Consider the following 25,207-nt stretch of genomic DNA (forward strand, 5'->3'; position numbering starts at 1 on the left):
GGCACCATGTAGGTTTGCTGCATGTCTTAGTTACTAGTATGTTGACATACACACTGAACCGGGGGTCTTCAACGTTTTCAGGCCAAGGACCCCTTAGTTGAGAGAGAGATGAAGCAGGGACCCCCACAACCTGTTCATAGATTCCATATAGTTTCATCGTTTGACAGCACTATCATCAGTGTATTTTGGATTCATGGCAATTTGTGTTTTCAGATATTTAACCATTTGAACCGTCAATACTTAATAAACTTGAACTTTCACTATATGTACTTAGTCTGCTCTTTTTCCCCTCTACACTAAACCCCTTTGCCTAAAATAGCCGATCTGCTATGTTTGGCTAAAGTTCTCAGGAAATAGATTTTTTCTATCACACAAAGATTTGGAGGACCCCCTGTAGTAACTCTGAGGACCCCCTAAGGGGTCCCGGACCCCCTGTTGAAGACCCCTGCCTGCACTAAACCAAAAGGTATGCAGAACGCAATGTGTCTCTATGTAGACAGTACACTTCAAATAAAACAAATCAGAACCAATTGTGCCGGGATACGGGTCCCTGTCCGGGGTTATCCTCAGCGGTGCCTTGGTCGAGTGTCTATACCAAGGGGTCCCAAACATTTCAGCCCGCAATCCCCCAAAACAATCATACAGAGTAGATGCACTTTGTTGCTTTACCACCACTGCGTATCAGATTACATCAGCAAACGTGCACAGCTCCGGTCACAGATTCCAACACCTCTCTGTACATTACACACAGAGGATGAGACGCTGTTCATTGAAGTGAAACACGGCCGCTTCCACTCTCCTTTGATGTTTGCACACACTAATGAAATGTACAGCATCGTCTGTTCAAATCATCGCCTGTTCAAATCTCTCTCTCTCTCTCTCTCTCTCTCTCTCTCTCTCTCTATCTCTCTCTCTCTCTCTCTCTCTCTCTCTCTCTCTCTCTCTCTCTCTCTCTCTCTCTCTCACTCACTCACTCACTCACTCACTTTTTCTCTACCTCTGTCCTCTCTTTTAGTCAGTGAGTCAGTTGTTCTTCGGCAGGGGTTCCCAAACTTTTTGGGCTCAAGGCACCCCTAGAAATGCACCTTTCATCCGAGGCACCCCTACATTATCTATCTATAAATGCGAGAAGTCTCTGCGTGCGTGCGTGTCTGCGTGTCTGTCTGTAATCCGCGTATCTCGAGAACCGTTCGTCCCACCGGCTTCAGATTCGGCACACGCGTTCCCCGCCGCGGCACAGAGTGCAGTGCCGGGCCTCGACCCGACCCGACGCGCGGTTTTCCCTAACCGGCGCGAAACGTTCGGAATCTCCTTATGCGGGCTGATTGTTGACATCAGGCTGTTCCGGAGGAAATCGGCGCAAGCGCTGACTCATTGTGACATCACATCATAAAAGGCTCTGAGATCACGTACGCCACATGAGTCAACAAAAAATGCCATGGTTACGTATTCTGATGTTCCTATATGGGCATAAAAGGACACAGGCAAACATATGGTCAAAACGGCTCTTATGACAACAGGTATAATGGGGTTTGCATTAAAGGGTGGGGCATTCATTCCCTATTTCAAATTCGGCACGCGCGTTCCCCGCCGCAGCAGGTAGTGCAGTGCCCGGCCTCGACCCGATCCGATACACGATTTTCTGGAACCAGCACGACAGGTTCGGATTCTGATGTCTGACATCAGGGTTTTCCGGAACCGGCACTGTGTCTGCAAGCATAGATCTCCATTTATGGGCATAAAATGGATGCAGACAGACAGATACAGATATCTCCATATATGAGCATAAATGGACACAGGCAAACAGATGGTCAAAACGGGTCCTATGACAACAGGTATAATGGGGGTTGCATTAAAGGGGGAACCAGCACTGTGTCTGCAACACAGTCGGAGGCACAGACAGATACAGAGATCTCCATAATGGGCATAGAGGGACACAGACAAACAGATACAGAGATCTCCATATATGGGCATGAAATGGATGCAGATAGACAGATACAGATATCTCCATATATGAGCATAAATGGACACAGGCAAACAGATGGTCAATACAGGTCCTACAGAGATCTCCATATATGGGCATAAAATGGACGCAGACAGACAGATAACTCCATATATGGGCATAAATGGACACAGGCAAACAGATGGTCAAAACGGGTCCTACAGAGATCTCCATATATGGACATAAAATGGACGTAGACAGATAGATATCCCCATATATGGGCATAAATGGACACACGCAAACAGATGGTCAAAACCATATATGGGCATGAAATGGATGCAGATAGACAGATACAGATATCTCCATATATGAGCATAAATGGACACAGGCAAACAGATGGTCAATACAGGTCCTACAGAGATCTCCATATATGGGCATAAAATGGACGCAGACAGACAGATAACTCCATATATGGGCATAAATGGACACAGGCAAACAGATGGTCAAAACGGGTCCTACAGAGATCTCCATATATGGACATAAAATGGACGTAGACAGATAGATATCCCCATATATGGGCATAAATGGACACACGCAAACAGATGGTCAAAACAGATCCTATGACAACAGGTATAATGGGGTTTGCATTAAAGGGCGGGGCATTCATCCCCTATTTACATTGTTCCCGAGTTGGCCAGGGCGCCAACTAGACGCTCGGCCGGGCGGCCGAGCTTCTAGTATTCATAATTTCCACTTCCAGCACCTTATATTTATAGCATATTTTAGCGATTATGTTGCCAGGAAAAGATTGAGAAAATACAAATAGACATTTGGTTGGAACTGACTGAAAATAAAGTTGTATATCAAGTTTAAAATGATACTAATATAAGTGTCCAAATAAATTCCAAATATTATCAGATTATTTCAGGGCGGGGCGCCCGCTGGCCTAGTGGTCAAGGTGCATACCACATACAAGGCTAAGATGCCTGCTGGCGTCGCCGGTTCGATTCCCGAACCGGACGACCTTTGCCACATGTCATTCCCCATCTCTCTCCCCATTTCCTGTGCGCTTACTATCCTATCAAATAAAGGCAAAAGCCCAAAAACAAATCTTAAAAAAATAAAAATAAAAATAGATTATCTCGCGGTGGGTGCCCCAGCCGTCACCCACCTTGAAAACCCCTGTTCTACGGTTCTGAGAGCATGTTAAAACACATTTGTTTCGTAAGTTGTGTCATTGATCTAAGTGTGCCTTTTAAATAAAATGTACCTCCTTATACTTACTTTTACCTTTTCTTCATCCCTCTCTCTTTACGTTCCTCACTTCTCTCTGTCTCTCCCTGCCACCACTTTCTCTCTCTCTCTCTCTGTATCTCTCCCCCCCCTCTCTCTCTTTCTCTCCCTCTCTGTCAGGATAAAGAGGATCGGTGGATGACCAAGCTGGTGCCGGGTTCCAATGACTTCACCACACTGCAGCCTCTCCAGTGGAACACGCGCTACCAGGTGGAGATCACGGCGCGCAACGTCAAGGGCCTGTCGGAGCCCACCTTCTACCAGTTCTTCATGCCTCAGGAGCCAGACATCACAGGTGAACATCACATCGCATCACATCACATCACATCACATCACATCACATCACATCACATCACTGCTGTCCTATAGACTAGGTACTCAAACTTCTGAACCTGTGGGCCACATTACAAAAATGTCAAGGGGCCACGGATGGGCCAGCTGATAAAATGACATTGATAACTTCTCTCTTTTATTTGCTTTATTTCCACATAACATAAGACAAGTGCAATGTGCATTATTTTATGGCTTGGAATTCCATTTATATTCTGTCAATGACACAATTTGTAATCAAAGTAATTTGCTACTTGTTCTCTCTTTTCAATAATTGCAATGTTATAAATGACTTGGCCCACATTCAACACAAATGGCTTTTTACAGAAAATATATAGTTATGGCAAAATAAAATAAAATAAAACAATCTATTACCCTGACTGTTTAGCTACCAAATGGCTAACGATGCAGTTGTTAAGTAGAGCTGCAGTACATCTCTCTTTCATTTGATTTGCATTAGGCCTACAATGATGTTTTGGGGTATGCTAATTTGTTGAGCAGATTCACTGGTAAAAAAAAAAGAAAAAAGATAAAAAGAAAATCGGCGATATAAATGGCCGCTTTCAAGATGTTTTGGCCATTATCCCTGGAATGCAAGGTCCAATCTGCTCAGCTTGTTGGATGCGTGACTTTGAGGACATTAAGCTGGTGGGCCAGTCAAAATTGTCAAAAATAATTTGCTGCTTTTCAGCTGCGTTGTCGGCTCACAGCCGCACACACACACAAGAAGAAATCAGTTAATAAACAGAGTTAAAAATACAGGAGTTCTCTTCTCTTCTCTTCTCTTCTCTTCTCTTCTCTTCTCTTCTCTTCTCCACTCCTCTCATATGGAAACCTGTAGTATTACACCAGTTGACTTCCAGTGTTGTTGCCATGGTGATTCTATACAGCAGTAAGGCCTGATGCGATGCTGTGAGTGCCAACACTCGCTTGCAACAGCTCTTTTGTGTTCCTGGTTGTGTGCCATAAAAATAAAAAAAAACCTTGATTGAAAACAACCAGGAGCCATTGTATGTTTTATTATGGTGAGCCACTCAACAATGTCATCAAAAGCTCTTCATGAGAAATCCAGAGAGGCACTCCCTCTCCCTCTCGTCTGGAAAGAGACTTTACTGGGAAATGATGCCAGCAAATCAAAGCGGATGCTTTTTATCTCTCCCCCATTAAATGAATCACTTCTCCCTCATACATTCTCACAGTACAAATTATCAAAAAGCAAGGTTTTTGTGTGTGGGGGGGGGGGGGGGGGGGGGACTGGGCTTGGTTACCAGAGTTGTGTTCTGTCATCTGTATTCCAAAGCAAGCTCTCTATAAAAGAGCTTTTGTATTTATTTTTGTTAATAGCAATTCAATTCAAAGGAGCTTTATTGGCATGAGAAAACATACGTTTACATTGCCAAAGCAAGTGTCACAAATCAAATAAAAACTGTTGAAAATGGGGAACATATATATAACATATATAGTTGGAGGGGGTACAGCATTGTGTAAACAGAGCTATGTTGCATTGTGCCTTTTTATATACAGGGTATAAAGCTTTTGGAACAAATAGCAGCATTATTTCTTCTCAAAATGCATTTAAAAGTAGCAGCTCTGTTTCATACTCAGTAGGTCTAGATGTCAATCCATGGTTTGTAGTCCTTAGGGTGGTTGTGTTTCTAGCATTCTTTTGTCGCAACAGTTCACAAATCTTGCTGCTGTGTTCGCACATTGACATTGTTGTATTATAGCATAGAAAATCAGTCAGATAGACAGACAGACAGACAGACAGACGTATCCACCCGTCCATCGATTGTACAGTAGTATGTGTCCGTCCTCTCGTTTAAAGAGGTGGCATGGTGCCATAGTTTTGTACTTTTTCTGTTTTGTATGTGTCTATGGAGTTAACATTACTCTAATAGACCACCAGGTGTGGTCCGTTCTAATATGCAAATATGTCTTCCCTGTGTATTTGTGGTTACTTCCTGAAAGCTGAAAGCCTCCGAGTCAAAAGGCCCAATTGAAATACACTGATATAATGACATCATAATATCATCCTCTCCCCTTTTTACCATTCAACAGGACTGTGGGTGTGGCTAACTTCAGCTGGGTCACCACCCACCTGACAACCAGACATACTTAATGAACAGGTCAAGGGTGTGGCCACATAAAAACATAATTTGAACACTTTCTGTACACTTTTTATACACAAATCTTCCTCCAAGTATAATCATGATACCTAATGATTACTGTATGTTGTAGGGGGGACGTTTCCCCCCTTGATTACAGTTATTAGGATAACTCATTAAAACTAGGAAAGCCTCTGTGTCAGTTTAGATGTTTGCTTTGGCTATGCAAAAATTGCTGATACAAGCTGCAGATATCTGCTATTTCTGAACATTTTTGTAAAAGATCTTTAAATTGTGAGAACTACTGATTAAAAATAATTTGTCGAAATGTTTTGATTGAATACTTTATTAGCAGTTGCTAATAAAGTAAAACACACAGGGAAGTACAGTTCAATACAAGGTCTGCTGAGAGGACTTTTAAACCCAAGAAAGCCAATGGCTCGTTTCCATTGGGGTCCTTTAATGTGAGTCATTGCCTCTGGCATCTGTTATTTTAAAGGAGTAAATCTGTTTGCTCTTAAAAGCTATGTTCCTCATTTTAATGTTCTTTAAGTTGTCTCTTTCAGTGAATCTCATCAGGCGCTTCGGTGAAAAGCTGTTCGTCTGCATGCTAACAGATAAGACTTAATGATTGTTTACTTGTCTGTGGACTTCCTCCTCCAGACAAACTTTTCTTCCTTTTCGCTCACTCCTTTACAGAGACTATAATTCAGCTCTCAGGGAAAAAAATGCCAAGTCACATCCACTAATGATTCTGTTTATCGCACAAAGCATTAGCACCCGCTAACTTCTCCAATCAATGAATGCCCATTCAGTCATCATCGATCATGGTGAAGAGCACCTCACATCTAATCAAGGAGGTTCAATCGGCACTCTGTAATGAGCTCCTGGTGTCAGTGAGATGCATATGAACGGCTCCTGAATCCACAAGTTGTCATTAGCAGGGGAATTAAATGATGATACTAATGACCCTATAGATCACAGCCAATCAAGGTTAACCGTTTCAAGCAGGGAAAGCATCTGTGTCATTTTAGATCCTCATACTTCTTTCAGAAAACTATTTTTTAGAACATTGGTTTAGAAGGGTGGTTCTCAAAAATAGCATACTACTTAACACTTCTCTTCTGGGGGTCCCTGGCAAAAAATATTTTCAGATGGAGGGGGGATGCGGCCATATATATAAAGTACACATTTTGGGGGTCCTTGACACGAAAAAAAATACGTCTGAGAACTACTGATTTAGAAGACATTTGTAGAACCAGCCCCAGGTCTTAATGGGTCTACTCTGAGCTAACGCGTACAGTTTCTGTTGGCAGATGGGCGGACCCGGCGAATCTCTCCGGGAGTCTCCGGCCAATAGCATGTGTTCTCCTCCCCCCACCCCCTTCTGCTCCTCTGCTCAGCGCAGAGAAACAAATTCGGTGCGACGCCCTCTGCACTCTGATTGGTTAGGGAAATTCTTCACTTCCTCCAACAGTGATTTTAACGCGATCGCCCAGGCTTATTTTTCTTCCGATCGCCAAAATAAGCCTGGGTTTCCGTTGGCATCAGCGTCTTTGAGGCTGTTTGGAGTTGTCGTAGCTAATGTCATGCATGCAGCACTCACCTGGTCTGGGCTGGCATTCCATGGCAGGGAAATCTACATTGCAGAATAAAGCCCCCCCTCCTTTAAATCTTGTTTTCGGGGGCAGTGGGTTCAAATATTGCTGGAATCATGTGTTTCGTTGACGTAGCAAATTTATTTAGCCTGTCTGAGAAAAGTGGCGGGGGCCCCCCCTTCATTATAATTCTGTTTTCGGGAATCAATGTGGTCAAATTGTGCTGGCCTCATGTCTGTGGGTCTGTTTGGAGTTGGTGTGGCCAATGTAATGCTGAGAATGGGGGAGAGAGCGGTGGGACATTTCATGGCACGTACATTCATGTTGCCGAATAAAGGCCCCCTCCTTTAACTTCTGCTCTATAACTCACTATAACTCACTATAACTCAGCTTGTAGATCTGCTATTTTTGGCTAAGAGGTTTCGTGTAGGTGAAAAAGAGCAGACTAAGTACAGAGAGATTGGTCAAGTTTATTATGTATTGACAGTTCAAGTGGTTAAATATCTGGAAACACATATTTAGATGAACCCAAAATACATGATTGTGCTGTCAAACGAGGAAACTGAACTATATGGAATCTATGGGTTGTGGGGGTCCCTGCTTCATCTCTCTATCGACTAAGGGGTCCTTGGCCTGAGAACATAGCCGCAGGAACAAATTTACCGTAGGAGGTGCTGTCACGCCGCTCACGCGCTCCTCATGCACGCGCGTGCATAGCGCGCGCCGAGAATTATCGGTTTTATGCGGTTTTGATTGTGTTTTATTCGGGTTTCCGCAGTTTATTTTTTTGCTAAATGTAACACAATCGGGAACGGCACACTACACTTTCCCTTTGCCTCTCCACATGCACCAGCCAGTCTATTGTAGATGGATTTCTTGGTACCAACAGACAGACAACACTAGTTTCATATATTATAATCATTCAGTTCCAAAAGCTTTTCAGTTAATCTACAGTTACTTTACATTACTGTCTACTACAGCAAGCATGATGGTTCCCAAACGTTTTTGCCCGTGAACCAAGAGAAACTAAACGTTAGGGGACCCAATAGTAGAGTAGTGAAAATAGCAGATCTACAAGCTCACGACTAGTCGCTTCGCCGCCTTCGCGCTGCGTTGTGAACTTCTAGATCGGCTATTTTCAGGACCCATACAATGTGTCCGTGACGACGTGACCCACGCATCGGTCCCGACACCAGTGTTTGGAAACAGTGGTTCTGCTTCACCATAGCCACTAGCCCAAACAGTGTAGCCATTAGCCAGCAGCATAGTATTAGCATCCATCATTACTCTAACTAACTCTAACTCTAACTCTAATATAGCCACGACTCACCAGGTATGAGGATGAGAGGAGCAGAGGACGATGTTTAATGCCTTCATAGCCTACATGGTCTTGTCTTGGTGTTCTGTTTATATTCCTTTATACCCGTGTTGTTTATCTCACTACGAGTCCATGATGACGCATGGTACGCACGGATGACAGAGAGGTGGACGACCGTTAACTTTTTTTGCGCCGGTCGACTTTTGGATCGACTATGTCATTATGGACGTCCCTGCCGATCGACTTTAATTGACTTTTATATAAAAGCATTGTTTAAGCTTTTATTTGGGTTAATAGACGGAGCGAAATGGTTTCCTTACCTTCAGCTGGTAATAACACGAAAAAAAAGGATACGATTATGACGTCACCGCTAAACCAGGCCTTCCTGTTTACATTAGCTTCTGCTAGCCGTTAGGCTCAATGCAAACCATCCGACCCTTACACAGCTTCACTAGGTCGGATTTTGATTCGGAAACTTTCTGTGTGGCGTCTGTATACGTTCCGCTGCCCAGACCGATGGTGGTTTTAGACGATCAAGCACGAATTGAACAGGATTGAGCACAGATGGCGGCCCACGGATCTCCCATTGTGAGTCAATGGAGCAACGTCACTTTCCCATCCTTTAATCATGGTTTAAACATGGCTTCTTCTGAAGGTTTTAGTGTTACGATGGCACACTCTAGTGGTCTTTTTGTGGTGGTTTATCATCATGGCTTTGAAAACAAATTATACACTATCATGTTGATAAAATATAGCTATTTCCTGGCGTTATTAGCGCACATTCATATTTTAAGTTGGCTGGCAATGGGTTTTAAAAGGGGCGTCCTATTTCCTCTCTGCACAGAAGCGCATTTCAAAACAAGAGTCTTTATTTTAATTTTTTCATCTATACAATCAATCATTCAACATGTTTATTTTGAAATTGTCCTGGAAATAGAAGTAGCCAATAGCCCCTACATGCCACTGGTGCAATTTTCTTATTATATGAATATTTATTATTATTTTCCTCCCAATCCCCTTGGGGGGGGGGGGGGGGGGGGGGGGGGCGGTAGGGGGTGCGGTGGGACCTGGGGGAGGGGGTGCGGCCGCACCCCCAGCACCCCTACTTCCCTCGGGTATGCCTGAAAACGTTGAAGACCCCTGATCTATGCAACACTCACCTGGTCTGAACTTTTCCTTGGCAGGGAAATCCTTAATTGTCGAATAAAGCCTCCACTCGTTATCATTCTGTTTTCTGAATCCACGTGACCCAATAGTGTATTGTCAGGTTCAACCGCGTACAGTAGTCCACCAGGTAACTTTCACTGGTACAATCTACGTGGTAAAGACCACATCCCTCTGGTTGTCTGTACAATAGAAGGAACATACAGTAAGTGTATATACCAAAACATAATATTGTATACTGTATATATCTACAGTAGGAAGCAGAATGCTTGCGTCACAAATTGCAGATTAGGACTTAACCTAACAAAAATGCTCAGTTCTGAGAGTTTTTGCTTGATCAACACAATGTTTTAAACCAGGGGACGTTTTCAGGCCAAGGACCCCTTAGTTGAGAGATAGATGAAGCAGGGACCCCCACAACCTTTTCATAGATTCCTTATAGTCCTTATAGTGTCTTTGACAGCACAATCATCAGTGTATTTTGGATTCTTGTTTTCAGATATTTAACCACTTGAACTGTCAATACTTAATAAACTTGACCTTTCACTCTGTACCTGTACCTTTTCCCCTCTACACCAAAACTCTTTGCCGAAAATAGCCGATCTACAAGCTTGTACAAGCACGCACGCACGCACGCACGCACGCACGCACACACACACACACACACACACACACACACACACACACACACACACACACACACTTCAGGCGAGACGGAGAAGTGTTTATTGTTTTCTCTGAAAGTGCAGCTTTAACAGCAGATGAGCTCAGATAAACTCTAAATGGTGAAATCCACCACAGTATATAGCCTGTGGTGTTGAGAAAATATTGATCCAATTGGCAAGCAGCTTAAAAGAAACATCTCCCATCACCCCCACCCACCCAACCGACTCTCTCTCTCTCTCTCTCTCTCTCTCTCTCTCTCTCTCTCCCCTCTCTATCTCTCTCCTTTCCTCTGCTGTGATGTAATCTTCTTCCAATCCGCTTTTCCTGTCTCTTCCAATCAGTTATCATTGTCCATAGCATCTTGGACACAACACATTAATTTATTACAAAAGTGTTCGTTGTCAAGAATTCTACTTATGTCTGTGATTCCCCCAGGGGATCGACAACAGTTTATTATATTTTATCTTGTCTCAAATCCTCTTATTTGGCCTTATCACTTTTCCGTTCCCACAAATTGTGATTAAACAGTTGCTGCAAGTACTTGTAACTAAATCATACTATAGCCTACTAATACTGTACACTCATGAAGCATATTTAAATATGTTTGCATCCGAAATCACATATATGCTACAATCAGTATGCAATTTTTCTATTGTCTACAACACAATAGTATGTTTCATTGTGGACATCCTAATGAGACTGTTAGTGAAGTGCTCCATCTTGTGACAAAGCAGAGGTACTACATACTACAGTATACATGTTGCTGTATTATCATCATGTGCGTCATGTGCAGAAGTTAAACTCGGTGCCGCGCTGTGAGCTTGTATATCTGCTATTTTTCAATAGTTAAAGCACAAAGCACTGCTTAATAATGCGTTCCCACTGAGTTCCACCTATGAAGAACATTCATGGGGGGCCGGCCCGCAGTGAATCCTTGTACCCAGGGCCCAGAATTTGGTGTGACACTCCTGCTGCTAAATGCCTAAATTGTAAATTGTGTGTTAGGGCATTACCGAAAAAGTCGTCAAGTCGACTGAGTCGACTTCATTATACAAGTTGACTCCCACCAGAGAAAGTCGAGGTAAAAAAAATTAAAAAAATCCTTTGTATTTTTTTCTATCATTATTTTTGCTCCATGTGTGCGTCTGTACAGCATTCAAACAGTAGGATTGCTTATTGTCATGGACGGATTGATCCAATATTACAGTGCTACATTACATTTGGTATAACATGGTTCTATTGTGAAAATAGCAGATCGGCAATTTTCACAATTTCTGCCTCTATATATTTGACAGTTTGGACAATGTTTAATTTGTCATTCTAGAGGTATTAAAAGGTCCTTAAATTGGCACTATATAAATGTGAAGATACCCTCTATATAAACTTAAACTTTATGTTGGTTTGTTTACTGTTGAGTGAGAAAACAATGTTGCACATTAAGTTAATCATCTGGGGACCCCCCAAAATAATCGGGGGGTCGTGTGTGATGTGATGACATCATCAAACAAAGTCGTTAATGCCCTATTGCAGTGGTTCCCAAACCTTTTTATCTCAGGGCACCCCATAAATATATTTTTTTTAATTCGAGGCACCCCTACATTATAATTTTCACTCCCAGCACCTTATATTTATAGCATATAGTCTGGTGGAAACCTTATATGTCCACAATCATCCAAAAACTTTACTAAACTAGTGAAAACAGCAGATCTACAAGCACACAACGCCTCGCATCGCGAGGCGTTGTGTGCTTGTAGATCGGCTGTTTTCACTAGTTTTGTGAGACGGTCTTGTATGATGAAGCAGGGCTTTGCTTTACCAAAAGACGTATACATTTGAAACTTGGTTGAAACGAGGTTTCTGCCCGACAGTGACGATATTTTAGTGATTATGTTGCGAGGAAAACGTTGAGATAATAGCCATTTTGGTTAAAACTGACTGAAAATAACTTTAAAATGATACTAAAAAAACAAAAAAAGTTTCCAAGTGTCCAAATAAATTCAAAATATTATCAAATTATCTCGCGGCACCCCTGGACTGCCGTCGCGGCACCCCAGGGTGCCCCGTCACCCACTTTGAAAACCCTGCCCTATTGTGTGTGTGTGTGTTTCCCCGTCTCAGCAGAGTCTGTGTTCAGTGGACTGGGTGTGGGGGTGCTGGTGGGCCTGGGCCTGGGCACCGTGCTGCTGCTCCTGGTGGCGGTGGACGTCAGCTGCTTCTTCCTGCGTCAGTGCGGCCTCCTCATGTTCATCACCATGCACTGCAGCACACCGTGCGCCCACAAGAGCTCCACCGGCGCCAAGGAGCGCAAGGACATGGAGGAGGGCAAGGCGGCCTACCTGTGAGCATATGCCGTCATTTCTCTTCTTTTTTTTTTGGGACGTTCTGTTCAAAAATGTTACCAAAGCTAAACCAACAGTGAGGACTGAGGGTTGTGTTCTGTCCGCACATTCTCACTCGCAGATTATGTACGTTGAGTCACATCTACTGTTATGTTTTGCCTTTATTTATAGTATATAGTAACTTAAATAGACAGGGATTGGGGAGAGAAAGACAGGGAGTGTCACACAGCAAATCCGCATTGCAGCCTAAGGGCACGGACCGCAAGCAGGGGCAGTAGAAAGTAGGACTGAGTTACTAGGGCCCAAGGTGGAGGGGCCCGGCCTAATTATTTTATATATTTTAGCTATTTTTGAAAAGTTGTGAAAATGTGTTCAAATCTTTGAATATATGTATTTTTTAAGCGAACATTTGTAACAAAAATTTTGCTTCTGGGGGGTCCCTGGATCTAAATATTGTGAGATGGGGGTCCGTGGCCAAATACACATCATTATGGCGGTCCTTCACATGAAAACATTTGAAACATAGGTTTTTTGAAAAAGAAAATAACCATAGAAGAATATTCAAATCTTCAAGATAAAAAAAAACAAAAACAGATCTACAAGCTCGCAGTGCCGCGCTGTGAGCTTGTATATCTGCTATGTTTCAATAGTTAAAGCACAAAATAATGCGTAACAATGCGTTCCCAGTCTAAATGGGTTAAACCCCCTCCCCCTATGAAGAACATTCATGGGGGGTCCGCAATGAATCCTTGAACCCAGGGCTCAGGATTTGGTGCGACACCCCTGACCACAAGGCCAGCGGTCCGGGCCTCTACTGTCATGTTTGACGCAACAGCCTGTTTCATCGCGTTTTTGAACATTTCCGGTGGTCCCGCATTATGTAGGTTTAGACAGGAACACTCACGTCAAAGTAGTTTGTATTGCAACAAATGGAATACAGTTAAACAGTTAAGCCGGTGAATTTTTAATGTTAAGGCCCCATAGGGATACAATAGTAGAATAATACATTGCCATATTAGCTTGAATGTTGACCATTACTCTGTTCTATTAAATCTTTTTCCAGCTAGTCCCTGTCTCTCCTTACCAAATTTATGTTGGATTCAAACATTGTTTTATTTGAGCGGTGCAAGCGGCTCCAATACATGACTTTGTGTGTGAAATCAGTCATTGATACACAGTCCATTTTGCCATTTTGAATGGAGAATGGAGAAAATGTCCCTTTTCGGATTGGACAATACAATGGATTTGAGGATTGGTCAAGCTTCACATGACACCACGATATTTATACTGTAATATAAATAGGAACATTTCATAGGATCTTTCACTTCACACAGGTGTGATTTATTTCTATTTATTTATATAGACAAAAACAGAGCCAGAAAGAAAAATGGTGACCTTATGATCACAAGGCCGTCCCCAATGTCATCATTACTTGCTACAGTACTTGCCGAGTGCGCAAGTACTGTAATAGGCTGGGTATGTATGTATGTCGGTGTCTCCTGTTGTTGAAGACCGTAGCCCAATCAGGGACCAGCATCTCTGGCAACGCCTACATTAACAGCCAATGCAAATACTTGGACGAGATGTGCCGGACATCACAGTTACATCAGAGCATGATGATATCATGATGACACATTTTTACGGTCTATGGGTTTGCCCATAGAACGTATACACGTGGACACGTACGTCTACACGCGGACAAGCTGTGACGTTTCTCATGGTAAACTTGTAAGAACTTGTAAGAGCGTTCTTGGCAATGTCTCCATTATCATCCAATGAGGCCAGCAGCGCACATCTCGTGGCGCGCTCTGCTTGCGCACATAGGCCATGTGTGGCCTGCTTGTGCGTGAGGCACAAGTTGGCACCTCGAGTGCAGTTCTAGTTATTGTATAGCTATTACACTAGTCATGAATGACTATTATGTCATTCATGTATGACGCACCAACTTCTGAGAGTTGTTGCCAGATTGAGAGACAGACATAGATATATAGACAACATAGATGATAATAATAATTAATAATAATAATACTAGGCTGATGCCTGTTGGGAACGCATTTATGGAAAGTGCTAGGTGGTCCAGTCTATATATATATATATATATATATATTATATAAACACTGTTTTAGATTATTCCGACCTTCATTGACTTACATAATAAAATTATTAAAGTTCAATGTAAAAAAGAAATACACAAAAAGATTAATGAATCTTGGGCTGCGTATGACTCCACATTTGGTTTCAGCCCGATCCGACCGAATTTGATTATAAAAAAAAAGAATTTACATTTTAATGAAGTGTGTGGGGAAAACATGCATGAACAGAACTTCCGGTGCTGTGTTATTGTTCCGATGGGGCATTTCTGTGGCGTCACGTTGATCCGACTCGCCCCATTACTAACCCTATAACCCTAACTGCACGTGTAGCCAGAGTAATGAGATGTCGGATTTATGGGCAGTCCCCCCCAGTACTTCCTTGGCCTACTGGCAGTGTGCACAACAATGTCGCAAGATTAGTCCCCCGGACAGATGAACACAAATGGGTCACGTGATGAAAGTGACTTCTGAACAACAAAAAATGTGTTACGCAGGACCGTCGCAATGCACTAAGCAATATGTGCACTGGGAAGACAAAGTAAGCATCATTAACACAGGAGATGTAGGAGACCACATTCACTGCCTTGCTGTGGCGAATGTTATGAGGGCGCTGTGGCGAATGTTTCTCTTCCAATATTGCACTCTCCATTTTTAGTCCCCTCACAGACAGAGTCAGGACCGTTGACGACGCTGAGAATGTACAATATATTCTTTACGTGACTTCTCAGCGGTGCGAACTGTAAAAAAAAACCTCCAGGTCATCTCCTGAGAAGTTCTGCTATAGTGTCATTTCTGGGCTTCAACGGTGTCCAGGAAGGGTGGCTTCTTGGCCCAGTGTTAGCGCCGCTGGATCTCCTCCATCTCCTGGTTCCATCTGCTCCCCTTCCCTTCTTGCCCCCCTTTAAACACTGAAAATATGTTTCATTGTTGATTTGGTGCAGATACAGGCCTGATGCACATCAAACTGGGGGTCCTTTTAAATTAAAAAGGTTCAGAATCACGTAACTAAACTATACTCGAATCCCAGTCAAATCCTCAATGTTACATTTCCAGTAGACAGTAGACAGTAATATAAACACCATGTCCAATGTGATACCACACCAAACCTCTCCTCGCCATTCCCTTTCCACCTCTTTCCAGATTGAACATCCCTCCAAGATCCCTCCTCACCTTCTGACTACCAGGAGGCAAAGAAGGGCCGTTTGCAGTGAAAGGTTTGCGTGAGGACGTGGCTGCCCGCGCTTCCTCCGGAGCGGACGCACTGCACCGCCATCGGGAGCATCTCCACCAGCTGGACGGGGCTCTTCCCGTCCCGCAGCGCCTGGCACAGGTTCAACACCTGGCCTCTCATGACGGACATCTGACTCTCGAACATGGCCTTGTCAAAGCCTTGGTCCGTCTTGAACAGGTCATGGAGGTCCTCGCAGAGGTCCTGGATGAAGTCGACGTCGGAGAGACGGGCCAGCACCAGGTCTCTGGTCTCCTGGGAGAACGGCACCTTGGCCTGGGGTAGCCACGCCCAGTAGAAAGGGTAGGCTCTCCACTCGTCGGGGTGTTTGTAGGGGAACGCGAGGCCGTTGTCTATGGCCGCTATTTGGATGCAGGAGTCCGGAATGTCCAGTCCTTCTCCTTCTCCTGGCTTCTCGTACTTAATCAGCCAGTTGTCATTCCCTCTGTCTGTGTTTCTAATAATGTAGTCCAGCACGACGAGCCTCTCAAACTGTAACTGCAGCTGTTTGCTGACGCTCTCTGGCAGAGGATCTGCCTCAAAGCGTTTCAGCCAATAGTACGCGTCATGGTAACCCTCGACAAACAGCTGAAACGAGCCCACCTTGGGTGGCAGGCAGCCCATCAAGCGTTCAATGGCACTGTAGTGGAATGTCTGGCTGGATAGACAGACCACCTTGGTTTTGGGAACCAGTCCGAGGCCCAGCTTGGAGTCAACCAGCGACGCAGCAGCCTCTGAGAGGTAGCCCTGGTTTGGCAACACACAGCCTCGCCCAAAACAACACGGCAAGCACAACTTCTGGAAGAATTTGGTCCATTTGGGGTTCAGGAGACCGTAAGGTTCTTCTGACTTTGGTTTGAAAACGCCAATGTTTTTCCCATGGAGGTCCTTGACGAAGTAGCTCCCACTGGAACCCTGGGAAATCCTGGTGGGAAAGATTCCGCTCTCGATAGCTTGTTCTGCACTGTGGACGATAGCAGCAAACTCTGGGTCATCTGGGAAACAGTTGCTCTTGGTACCTGGTGAGGCCAAGTTGTCTTTATCGTTCAGTCTGCTGTGCTTCTCCACCTCATGGGTGTTTTCACAAGGGCCCAGTGTGTGAACAGTCACTCCAGGTATCACATTTGAGGGCTCAGAAGAGCCAAATTTGGGCTCCAGCTCCGGCGCAGCCACAGCTGTTGCTCCGATGTCTAGCGCCACCGGCTCACAGGTCTCTGTCTTGCTCTGGTCACATTCTGACATCATTGTTGCTCACTTTACAAGAATGTAAAATGTCCATTAATCAATGTTTAAACTTCTAACATGCTCCCTCGTCCTTGGACACCAATTACTTTCTATTTAGCAAATGCCAAGTGTGTTCCCACTGATGAATACACTTTGAATGGCTTTATGTAGGCCTATGCCTTGGGCATGAAAACCTGCTGCTGTATGTCTTTATATAGGCCTATGCTTCTGACGTCAGACTGACATCAGACTGACATCATATAACAGGCTAAACAATATAGTGAAACCAACTATTAGTTACGGGTTATGGGCATGGCTGTAATTAGTGTGTTTGCAACCAGACTATAGTCCGTCTTTCTTTCTTTCTTTCTTTCTTTCTTTCTTTCTTTCTTTCTTTCTTTCTTTCTTCCTTTTAGCCACCTTTTTTGCCGAGGGGCCCACCCAACTGTGCATCTGAAACTCCATATATATACTGTAAGCACATCTGTCTGGAACTCCATATCTGAACTCCATATATGGAGATAAGGACGTACACGTGTCAGGAATCCATAGACGATGATACACGAAAGAAGAAGACCCCACTATGTCACACGAGACTGGCGTCATAGAGGGTCCGCAGAGACTGTCAGGGACAGAACGGCCCAAACAGGGATATGCACATAATTCATACACCTTTCCAGACCTGCAAAATGGATGTGGCAACAAAAACAACCTTCTCAAAGGCATTGTATCCGAGAAATCAACAACCACTGCTTGGCTTACTTCCCCTTTCAGCTGACTCCATTCAGGAGGACAATCACAAGGACTGCCTATGCCTATGGAATTCCTCAATTAAATGACACCCTCTGGAATCCCTGATCATAAAAAATGGCACCAGAATGGTGGTAATGCAGACGATGGACAAGTCATTGAGTGTGCGAAGGAAGAGAGACAGACCGAGTGGGCGTTGCCCTTTCTTTGATCTGGGTTCCCAGATTGTTGAGTGTGAGATTGCAGTAGGCACAAACAGGGGTGAAACAATCTTCCCCCAAAGGATACCTCACCATGACAGAAGTGATGAGCTTCCCTTCACCTTTATTAGATGACAGTTCCCTTTCAGATTAGCTTTCTCTGTTACCATCAATAAAGGTCAGGGCAGAGAATGAACGAGTTGGCATCTACTTGCCTCAGCCTGTGTTCGCTCATGGCCAACTCCACACAGCCACACAGAAAGAGGGTGAGCAACGTCAAAGTATTCATTGAGGGTAATGACGAGGAAACAACTGACAACGTTGTTTATACCGAACTCCTTTAATTACATACTGGTATTACCTGATCATTCAAGCAATACATTTTCCGACAGTTCCACACAGAAATTCGCAGTAGCTTGCTCTCCTTTGAAACAGAGTGCCTATGCTTAATATGTTTCTCCGACCGTGTGACACAATTTCCCAGAATTGCATCTTTCTAGTTTAGGTTCATTTTCATGTTTTCTCATAAGAGGAGAGTAATATTAGGCAACAAACCTCTTACCACACTTCTGAGGAAAAGACCCACCTCGTAGAGTAAAATAGTCCCCCCAGGAATCCGCGATTCCGCAATCACAGAATTTATCGCGGAACTCGCGACCACCCGGAGATTTCTCGGCCATTCGCTGACTTTTCTGACGGCCGCGGAATAACAGTCGCGAGTGGCAGCAGAGCGGCGGGAGTAGTTATTACTACTATTATAAAACGATTTGTACATGGTTTGATCAGTGGCCACCTCATACAGAGCCTGGGGGAATAGCTTAGCTTCCCTCCTGCTAGCACTGATGCTGTATGGTGGTCCGGTCCCACATTCGTTCCTGACAGAAACTTTGTCCTGAACTATAGTTCCTCTATGCCTCTATGGTCCTGATAACAATGCTAATGCAGAAGAGAATAAATAGATATTACACCCATACTAGGTAGTAGGTAGGCTATCCTCTAAAATGTGGTTACTATGGGCATGTTTTGGATGACAATATAGTCTTTGCAACAGAAAGTAATTATTAAAAACAATAGCAATTAAAAAATAATAGATTTAATATTAGATTTTTATTCTCAAAAATGATTATTCGATTATTCTAACCACTAATTACAATTAATTGTAGCTATTTCATGAAGGGTTTTACTTGATTATTAGAACTATATAATTTTTAGCATTTTAGGTTATTTTTTTAATGTCCACGGAATCAAGAATTGTTCTCCGCAGAATTCCGCAGAATCAGGATTGTTCTCCGCGGAATAAAGATTTGTTTCTCCGCGGATTCCTGGGGGGACTAGTAAAAGATCCATTCCATTGAGTGTTCCCACTAAGTAAAGTAGGCTTTAAGTTTGAACATATTAAAACTGTCTTTGTTTTGGTGAGTAGCGATTTTTAGAAAGCATAAAGACTTGCTCCATATAATAGTTGAAATAAACATTCTTGCTGTATAGAATGTGAACTCAGGGCTGCCTCCTCTGTCTCACTGAAAACCAAGCATTCGTGGCAGCTTTTCTATTCCCAAAGCAGCAGGTGTTTGCTGTCTTAATGAACAAAAGCTGGATACTGCACTGTTGTCACATAAAGCCTTTCACACACATGAGCATACATAATTGGAACTGGATCCCGATAAAAAATGAAGCTGATAAATGGATACTCTCTCCTGATTGGCAGAAATGTTGTCACCCACCTGAAAATATTATTTTCTGTGTATCAAAGAGCAGGGAGATCCTCGTTACTGAACAAACACTCTATATAAATGATTACTATCAGACTATTTAACCATTTATCGTTTGTTTTAACCAAAAATATCACTTAACCAACTTTTAAATAAAAGTAGCAATTTCACAATATCAAAATACTTGTTGTTGCTTGTAAGGGATTCTCACAAGCCCACACCCGTGACGTGTAAATCAGCTCTTTTAGCTGCTTTTGTATGTCACTATCATGCAAAAGGTAGTGTGTATTAATTTACGAAATAAACAAAAAGTTGACTCATGGAGATGAGGTTTCTGCCTGACGATATGACAATGACAATATGATTTGAACTGTCTTGTAATTCCAGGCTGTTTGTGTGTTTGCCACAGGAAGCTGCCGTTGAAGGAGGACAAAGACACTCTGAAGACAGACTCTATGGACATTAAAGTGCACTCTGACAACAGCCTTCACACGCAGCCAGACCATAGCAAAGCATGATGGGAGAATGATGCCCACCTCTTTCCCCTACTCCTGCCCAACCCTCCTCCCCATACCCCCCCCCCCCCCCTCTCTCTCTCTCTCTCTCTCTCTCTCTCACTCTCTCACTCTCTCTCTCACTCTCTCTCTCTCTCTCTCTCTCTCTCTCTCTCTCTCTCTCTCACTATCTCTCTCTCTCACGCACACACAAGGACCCCCAAATTGATATATAGTTGACCACAGACTTTTTAGCTCAAGACCCAAAAGAGAAATAAGACGTTCTCCCAGGACCCACACTAGTGAAAACAGCAGATCTACAAGCTCACAACGTGTCGCTTCGCACTATGTTGTGAGCTTGTAGATGGGCTATTTTCACTACTTCTTAAACATTTGTTTTCTAGTTTATGGAATTTCTTAAATGTGTCTTTGATTTCTTCATGAAATTACTGGGAAAAACTAAACAAAAATGTGTTTTTAATTCATGGGGGGAAAAAATGCAATACAGTGCCGTACACTACACTACCACGCAACATGAGACCAAAATCACAGCGATGGAAAGTAATGGACAAAAATACCATGTCTCATGGGAAGGGCATGATGTGTAAATAGAACATTACACTGGGAAGATAGTCTTGAGTGTGAGGAACCCAGATGATAACAGTGACACACACACACTCGCACGCACGCACACACGCACGCACGCACGCACGCACGCACACACACACACACACACACACACACACACACACACACACACACACACACACACACACACACACACACACACACACACTTGGTAACAAGTAGCACACAGCACCTAACAAAGGCACGTCACACAGTGTGCTATTGTTGTTGTATATATCTTTTAGTTAACTGTTATTATTACTATTGTTACTTATTGATATTTTTTTATATTTGTTGCTACGATGTTGAAGAGTTGAAACCCAACATTTTTTGCTCTCGTATACCTGTATATGGGATGTAACAAATAAAGATCTTGAATATTGAACAATATGTATAACTATCGCTGATTCTTTCTCTCTCAGGCCTTCAACCTATAGCAGGCTCTTTAAGGGTAAGTATTTCCTGTTTTGTTTTTTTCAACCTAATTTTGAACCCAGTTCAGAGTGAAGGTCCAGAACCTTTAAAGTTGGTTCAATGGAACCAAAAAATAGTTTGTTTTTTTGTCTTGCCCTGATCTGGGAACCAAAGTTGGCATGTCACTATGCTACCGGTTGGAAGACACAGTTACGAGATACAATGGCAAAAGTGAAATGTCATATATAAAGGGAAAGGGATTGCCATTTGAATTTCCTCTGTGAAATGGACACCTTGACCGGTCATATTCAACACATTGCTGGCCGGGCCTGGAATCGACCCGGGGGCAACATGGGGACTCATGCGTCCCAGGCGGACTCTCTAACCATTCAGCTATGCCACCACCAATTACAATGGTTCTGCTTAAAACTGGTGTTATCGCAGGCCGGTTCGCGCCCGGTTCTAGCATCAAAGCTCTTTTAGTGGAAAACGGAACAAAGTGGGGTCTGGGGAATCCCATTGCAGTGACAGAGACCAGTACCAGTACCAGAGGGTCAGAGCAGCCTAATCTACAGCGAACGTGCCGAAAACCAACGGTGGTCAGCTGTGCCAGAAAACAACATCAGCTCCTCCATCCCTGGTCCACCGTCCTGCATCGTCCCTCGGCCTCCAATGACTAACAGACCAGTCGCTCTGACATCACAGGTCATGAAGACCTTTGAGCGACTGCTACTGCAGCAACCCAAACCTCTGGTGAGTGACAGAGTGACTACCGTGACCCCTTCCAGCTCACGTATCTGGCAGATATGAAGGTTGGGGCTACACCCATCATGACACCAAGGCAACACCGTCTGTCAGAATCTAGTGGTAGTAGTGGTGATCTCTGGGCTTAAAGTGTCAAATCTGAGTGGAAACTAATGTCACCCACTAACCTCACATATTCCTCCTGCAATATGCCCCTGTGCCCTGCAGAGGGCAGTGTAGTCCCATTTATTAATGCATCATCTCAGTACCTGAGTCTCATCATTCTTGTTTATCCCTGCAATAATACATGCTACTATATGTCGCTAATTTAGCCTAATGTACAACCCAGTCTCCAGGCTTGAACGTCATTTTCAGACATGCTACTATTTTAACCAGTGGTGGAAAGTAACTAAGTACATTTACTCAAGTACTGTAGGCCTACATTAGCACACATTGAGGACTTTATTTACTTTACTGGAGTATTTCCAATTTGCAATACTTTTACTTCTAGTCCACTACCTCTCAGAGGCAAATATTGTAGGCCTACTTTTTACTCCACTATTTTAAAACTTTAGTTACTAGTTACTTTGTAGGTTTTGATTATTATTACAATTAACCACTTGAGTAAAAAGCAGGGAGTGTTGGGCGGGAGGAGTAGGATGAACGCTCTACGTCCTCCCGGTGGGGGCTCCTCACTGACAGGAGAGTTAGTAGGATACAACTCTAAAATAAACAAATAAAATGAATATTATTTGGAATATCTGAACTGCTAGTATTCATTCACTTCGAGAGGGTGTCCGGGACCTCAGCGATGCTGCAGGGGCGGCTGCAAAATCTTTGTGTGATAGGGATTTATTGATGTGTTATGAGCTTGTCGATCGAAGAGGTTTGGTGTACAGAGGAAAAGTACAGAGCCAGGTTTACAAAATATCGAGGGTTTAAGGTGTTAACACATTTAACATGAATCCAATATGTAGTAGTGGGGGGTCCCTGCTTCAACTCTCTCTCTCTCTCTCTCAGCCTGAAAAACGGCCCCTGCCTTGCGCAATATATCAGGAATATTTGTTATTGTCATGTGACAATGAAGCTGAAGTTGAAACTGAGTTGATGGGAAACGCAGTTCCAAGTGCCAGCAACACACTATAAAGTTCTTTATGGTCATTTATTTATGGTGGCAATCACGATTATGCAGGATGTGACCCTGGCATGAACAATGCATGAACACAAAACAATGTAGCTTGAAGTGTCTGTATTTATGGCCCTCGACTATTTTAAGAGTTGTCTTATTTGATATCATTGTCAGACAACGATATCTCCATATTTTATTGTTTGTTTTTTGTTAGTTTCTTTGTGAATTAATACCCTACTTGATCATACTACAGCGTCACACAAAAGTATCAAATGTAGCAGAGCTTGAGACACAACGCAACACGTTTTGAGCTCAACAGATCTGATACTTTAGAATTTTAATCCTGAAAAGTAACAATTTTGGACATAATAAGGTTTACACCTGACAGAGACAATATAACGCTTAAGGATCAACAAACAGGAGGATTTATTTGTCATTAGTCATATGGGTACAAGCATGAGTAAGACATGCGGACATTGCCAGTGTTGTGGCAATGTCTGCAAGACAGTGCTAACTCTGCAACACAACAACAATTGTTACACCCCAGCCTAGGGGAACCTTAAGGCGCAAAATAGTGAGACTCCCGTCTTTCCAGCTCCCAAGAACCACCAGCAACAATGATTTGCAACCTTTTTATTTAAAAGCCAGTGATTTCAGAGTGGGCATTAAAGGAGTAGTTCACCCCCCAAATTACTTTTTTTCTATTGATGATGACTCACGCCATGGAGACTTGAGTTCAACAATATCTTTTTTGTATTTGTCGCATTCCTAAGACAAAATAAATATTATAGTAAATGTAACCCCATTGATGGGGACCCGGATGGGGAGTAATGCATTTGGGTCCCCATCCGTAATCAATGGGGGTAAATCTACTATAATAAACTCAAGTCTATGGTGTGAGTAATCAATAAAAAAAGGTGTCATTTTGGGGGTGAACTTCTCCTTTAAAGGGATATTTCACTTTAAACAAAAATATACATTTGTTGCTTGGAGCATTGAAGATTGCACTCTCCCACAGTAATAAGGCCAAGAAAAAACAACACATATTGGCCATGTATACACTTTATTACAGGGACCTCAGTAGCGTGTGGAAGATCCATATGCAGCCACAACGACTTGGCACCTCCTCGTAGAGAGTATATTCTACAATGTGGTATTGCTAATTTGTGTAAACAGTAAAACAATAAAAAAGGAACATACAGTAGCCTATGTATGGCGATTTGACTGCTCGATGTATCGAAAAAGCAAACGCAATAATACAAAAGTAATAGATTGTATAGTTGTCTCCCTACACGCACACTTGCACACACATGGACACGTGCACACACTCACGCACACACACACAATTCAATTCAATTCAATTCAATTCAAAGGGCTTTATTGGCATGAGAAAACATACGTTTACATTGCCAAAGCAGAAGTGTACATAATACAATACAATACAATCAGAACAAAATATATACAGGTGAAAACAGTTTTCATGCATCACGGTAACGTGCAGGCAGAGCAGTGATATATACAATGGTTTTTAAGGTGGTTGGGTTCCATTTGATATCCTTCTCTTATCACAGCAGCTCACGAATCTTGCTGCTGTGTTTGCACATTGTTTTACTTCCCCCAGCAGGTATGGGAGTTTTTCATCATTGGTCATATTTTGAAACTCTCCTTGGGTGGTTATGATCTGTGGGAAGTATGTGTCTCTGATGTCTTGGTACAGCGGACAGGTGGTTAGAAAGTGTAGCTCAGTTTCCACTTCATTTTGTGTGCAGTGGGTGCAAAGTGTTTTCTCTAGGGAGCCAGGTATGCCTGTGACGTCCTTTCTCGAGGACCTAGTCAA

The 25,207-nt window shown here is 43.2% G+C and overlaps 2 protein-coding genes across 2 annotated transcripts in view; one reads left to right on the forward strand and one right to left on the reverse strand.

Moving 5' to 3' along the window:
- Window positions 1-20,480, forward strand: part of LOC308308457 (neural cell adhesion molecule 2-like) — a gene marked incomplete at both ends in the record, with an annotated part of 67,237 nt that extends 46,757 nt beyond the window's left edge. Inside the window, 3 exons of the mRNA XM_080753872.1 lie at window positions 3,356-3,530; window positions 12,535-12,754; window positions 20,372-20,480. Coding sequence (XP_080609998.1) covers window positions 3,356-3,530; window positions 12,535-12,754; window positions 20,372-20,480 — 504 coding nt within the window. The remainder of the gene's footprint in view (window positions 1-3,355; window positions 3,531-12,534; window positions 12,755-20,371) is intronic.
- On the reverse strand, window positions 16,026-17,318 carry LOC308308459 (phosphatidylinositol 4-kinase type 2-beta-like; the record flags this gene model as incomplete). The annotated part of the gene is made up of 1 exon (XM_080753874.1): window positions 16,026-17,318. The coding sequence occupies one exon, from the start codon at window positions 17,316-17,318 to the stop codon at window positions 16,026-16,028; it is 1,293 nt and encodes a 430-aa protein (XP_080610000.1).
- Window positions 20,481-25,207: the final 4,727 nt, after the last annotated feature.

Source organism: Nannobrachium achirus (assembly GCF_963921795.1).
Source record: "Nannobrachium achirus genome assembly, chromosome: 23".
Classification (NCBI taxonomy): Eukaryota; Metazoa; Chordata; class Actinopteri; order Myctophiformes; family Myctophidae; genus Nannobrachium; species Nannobrachium achirus.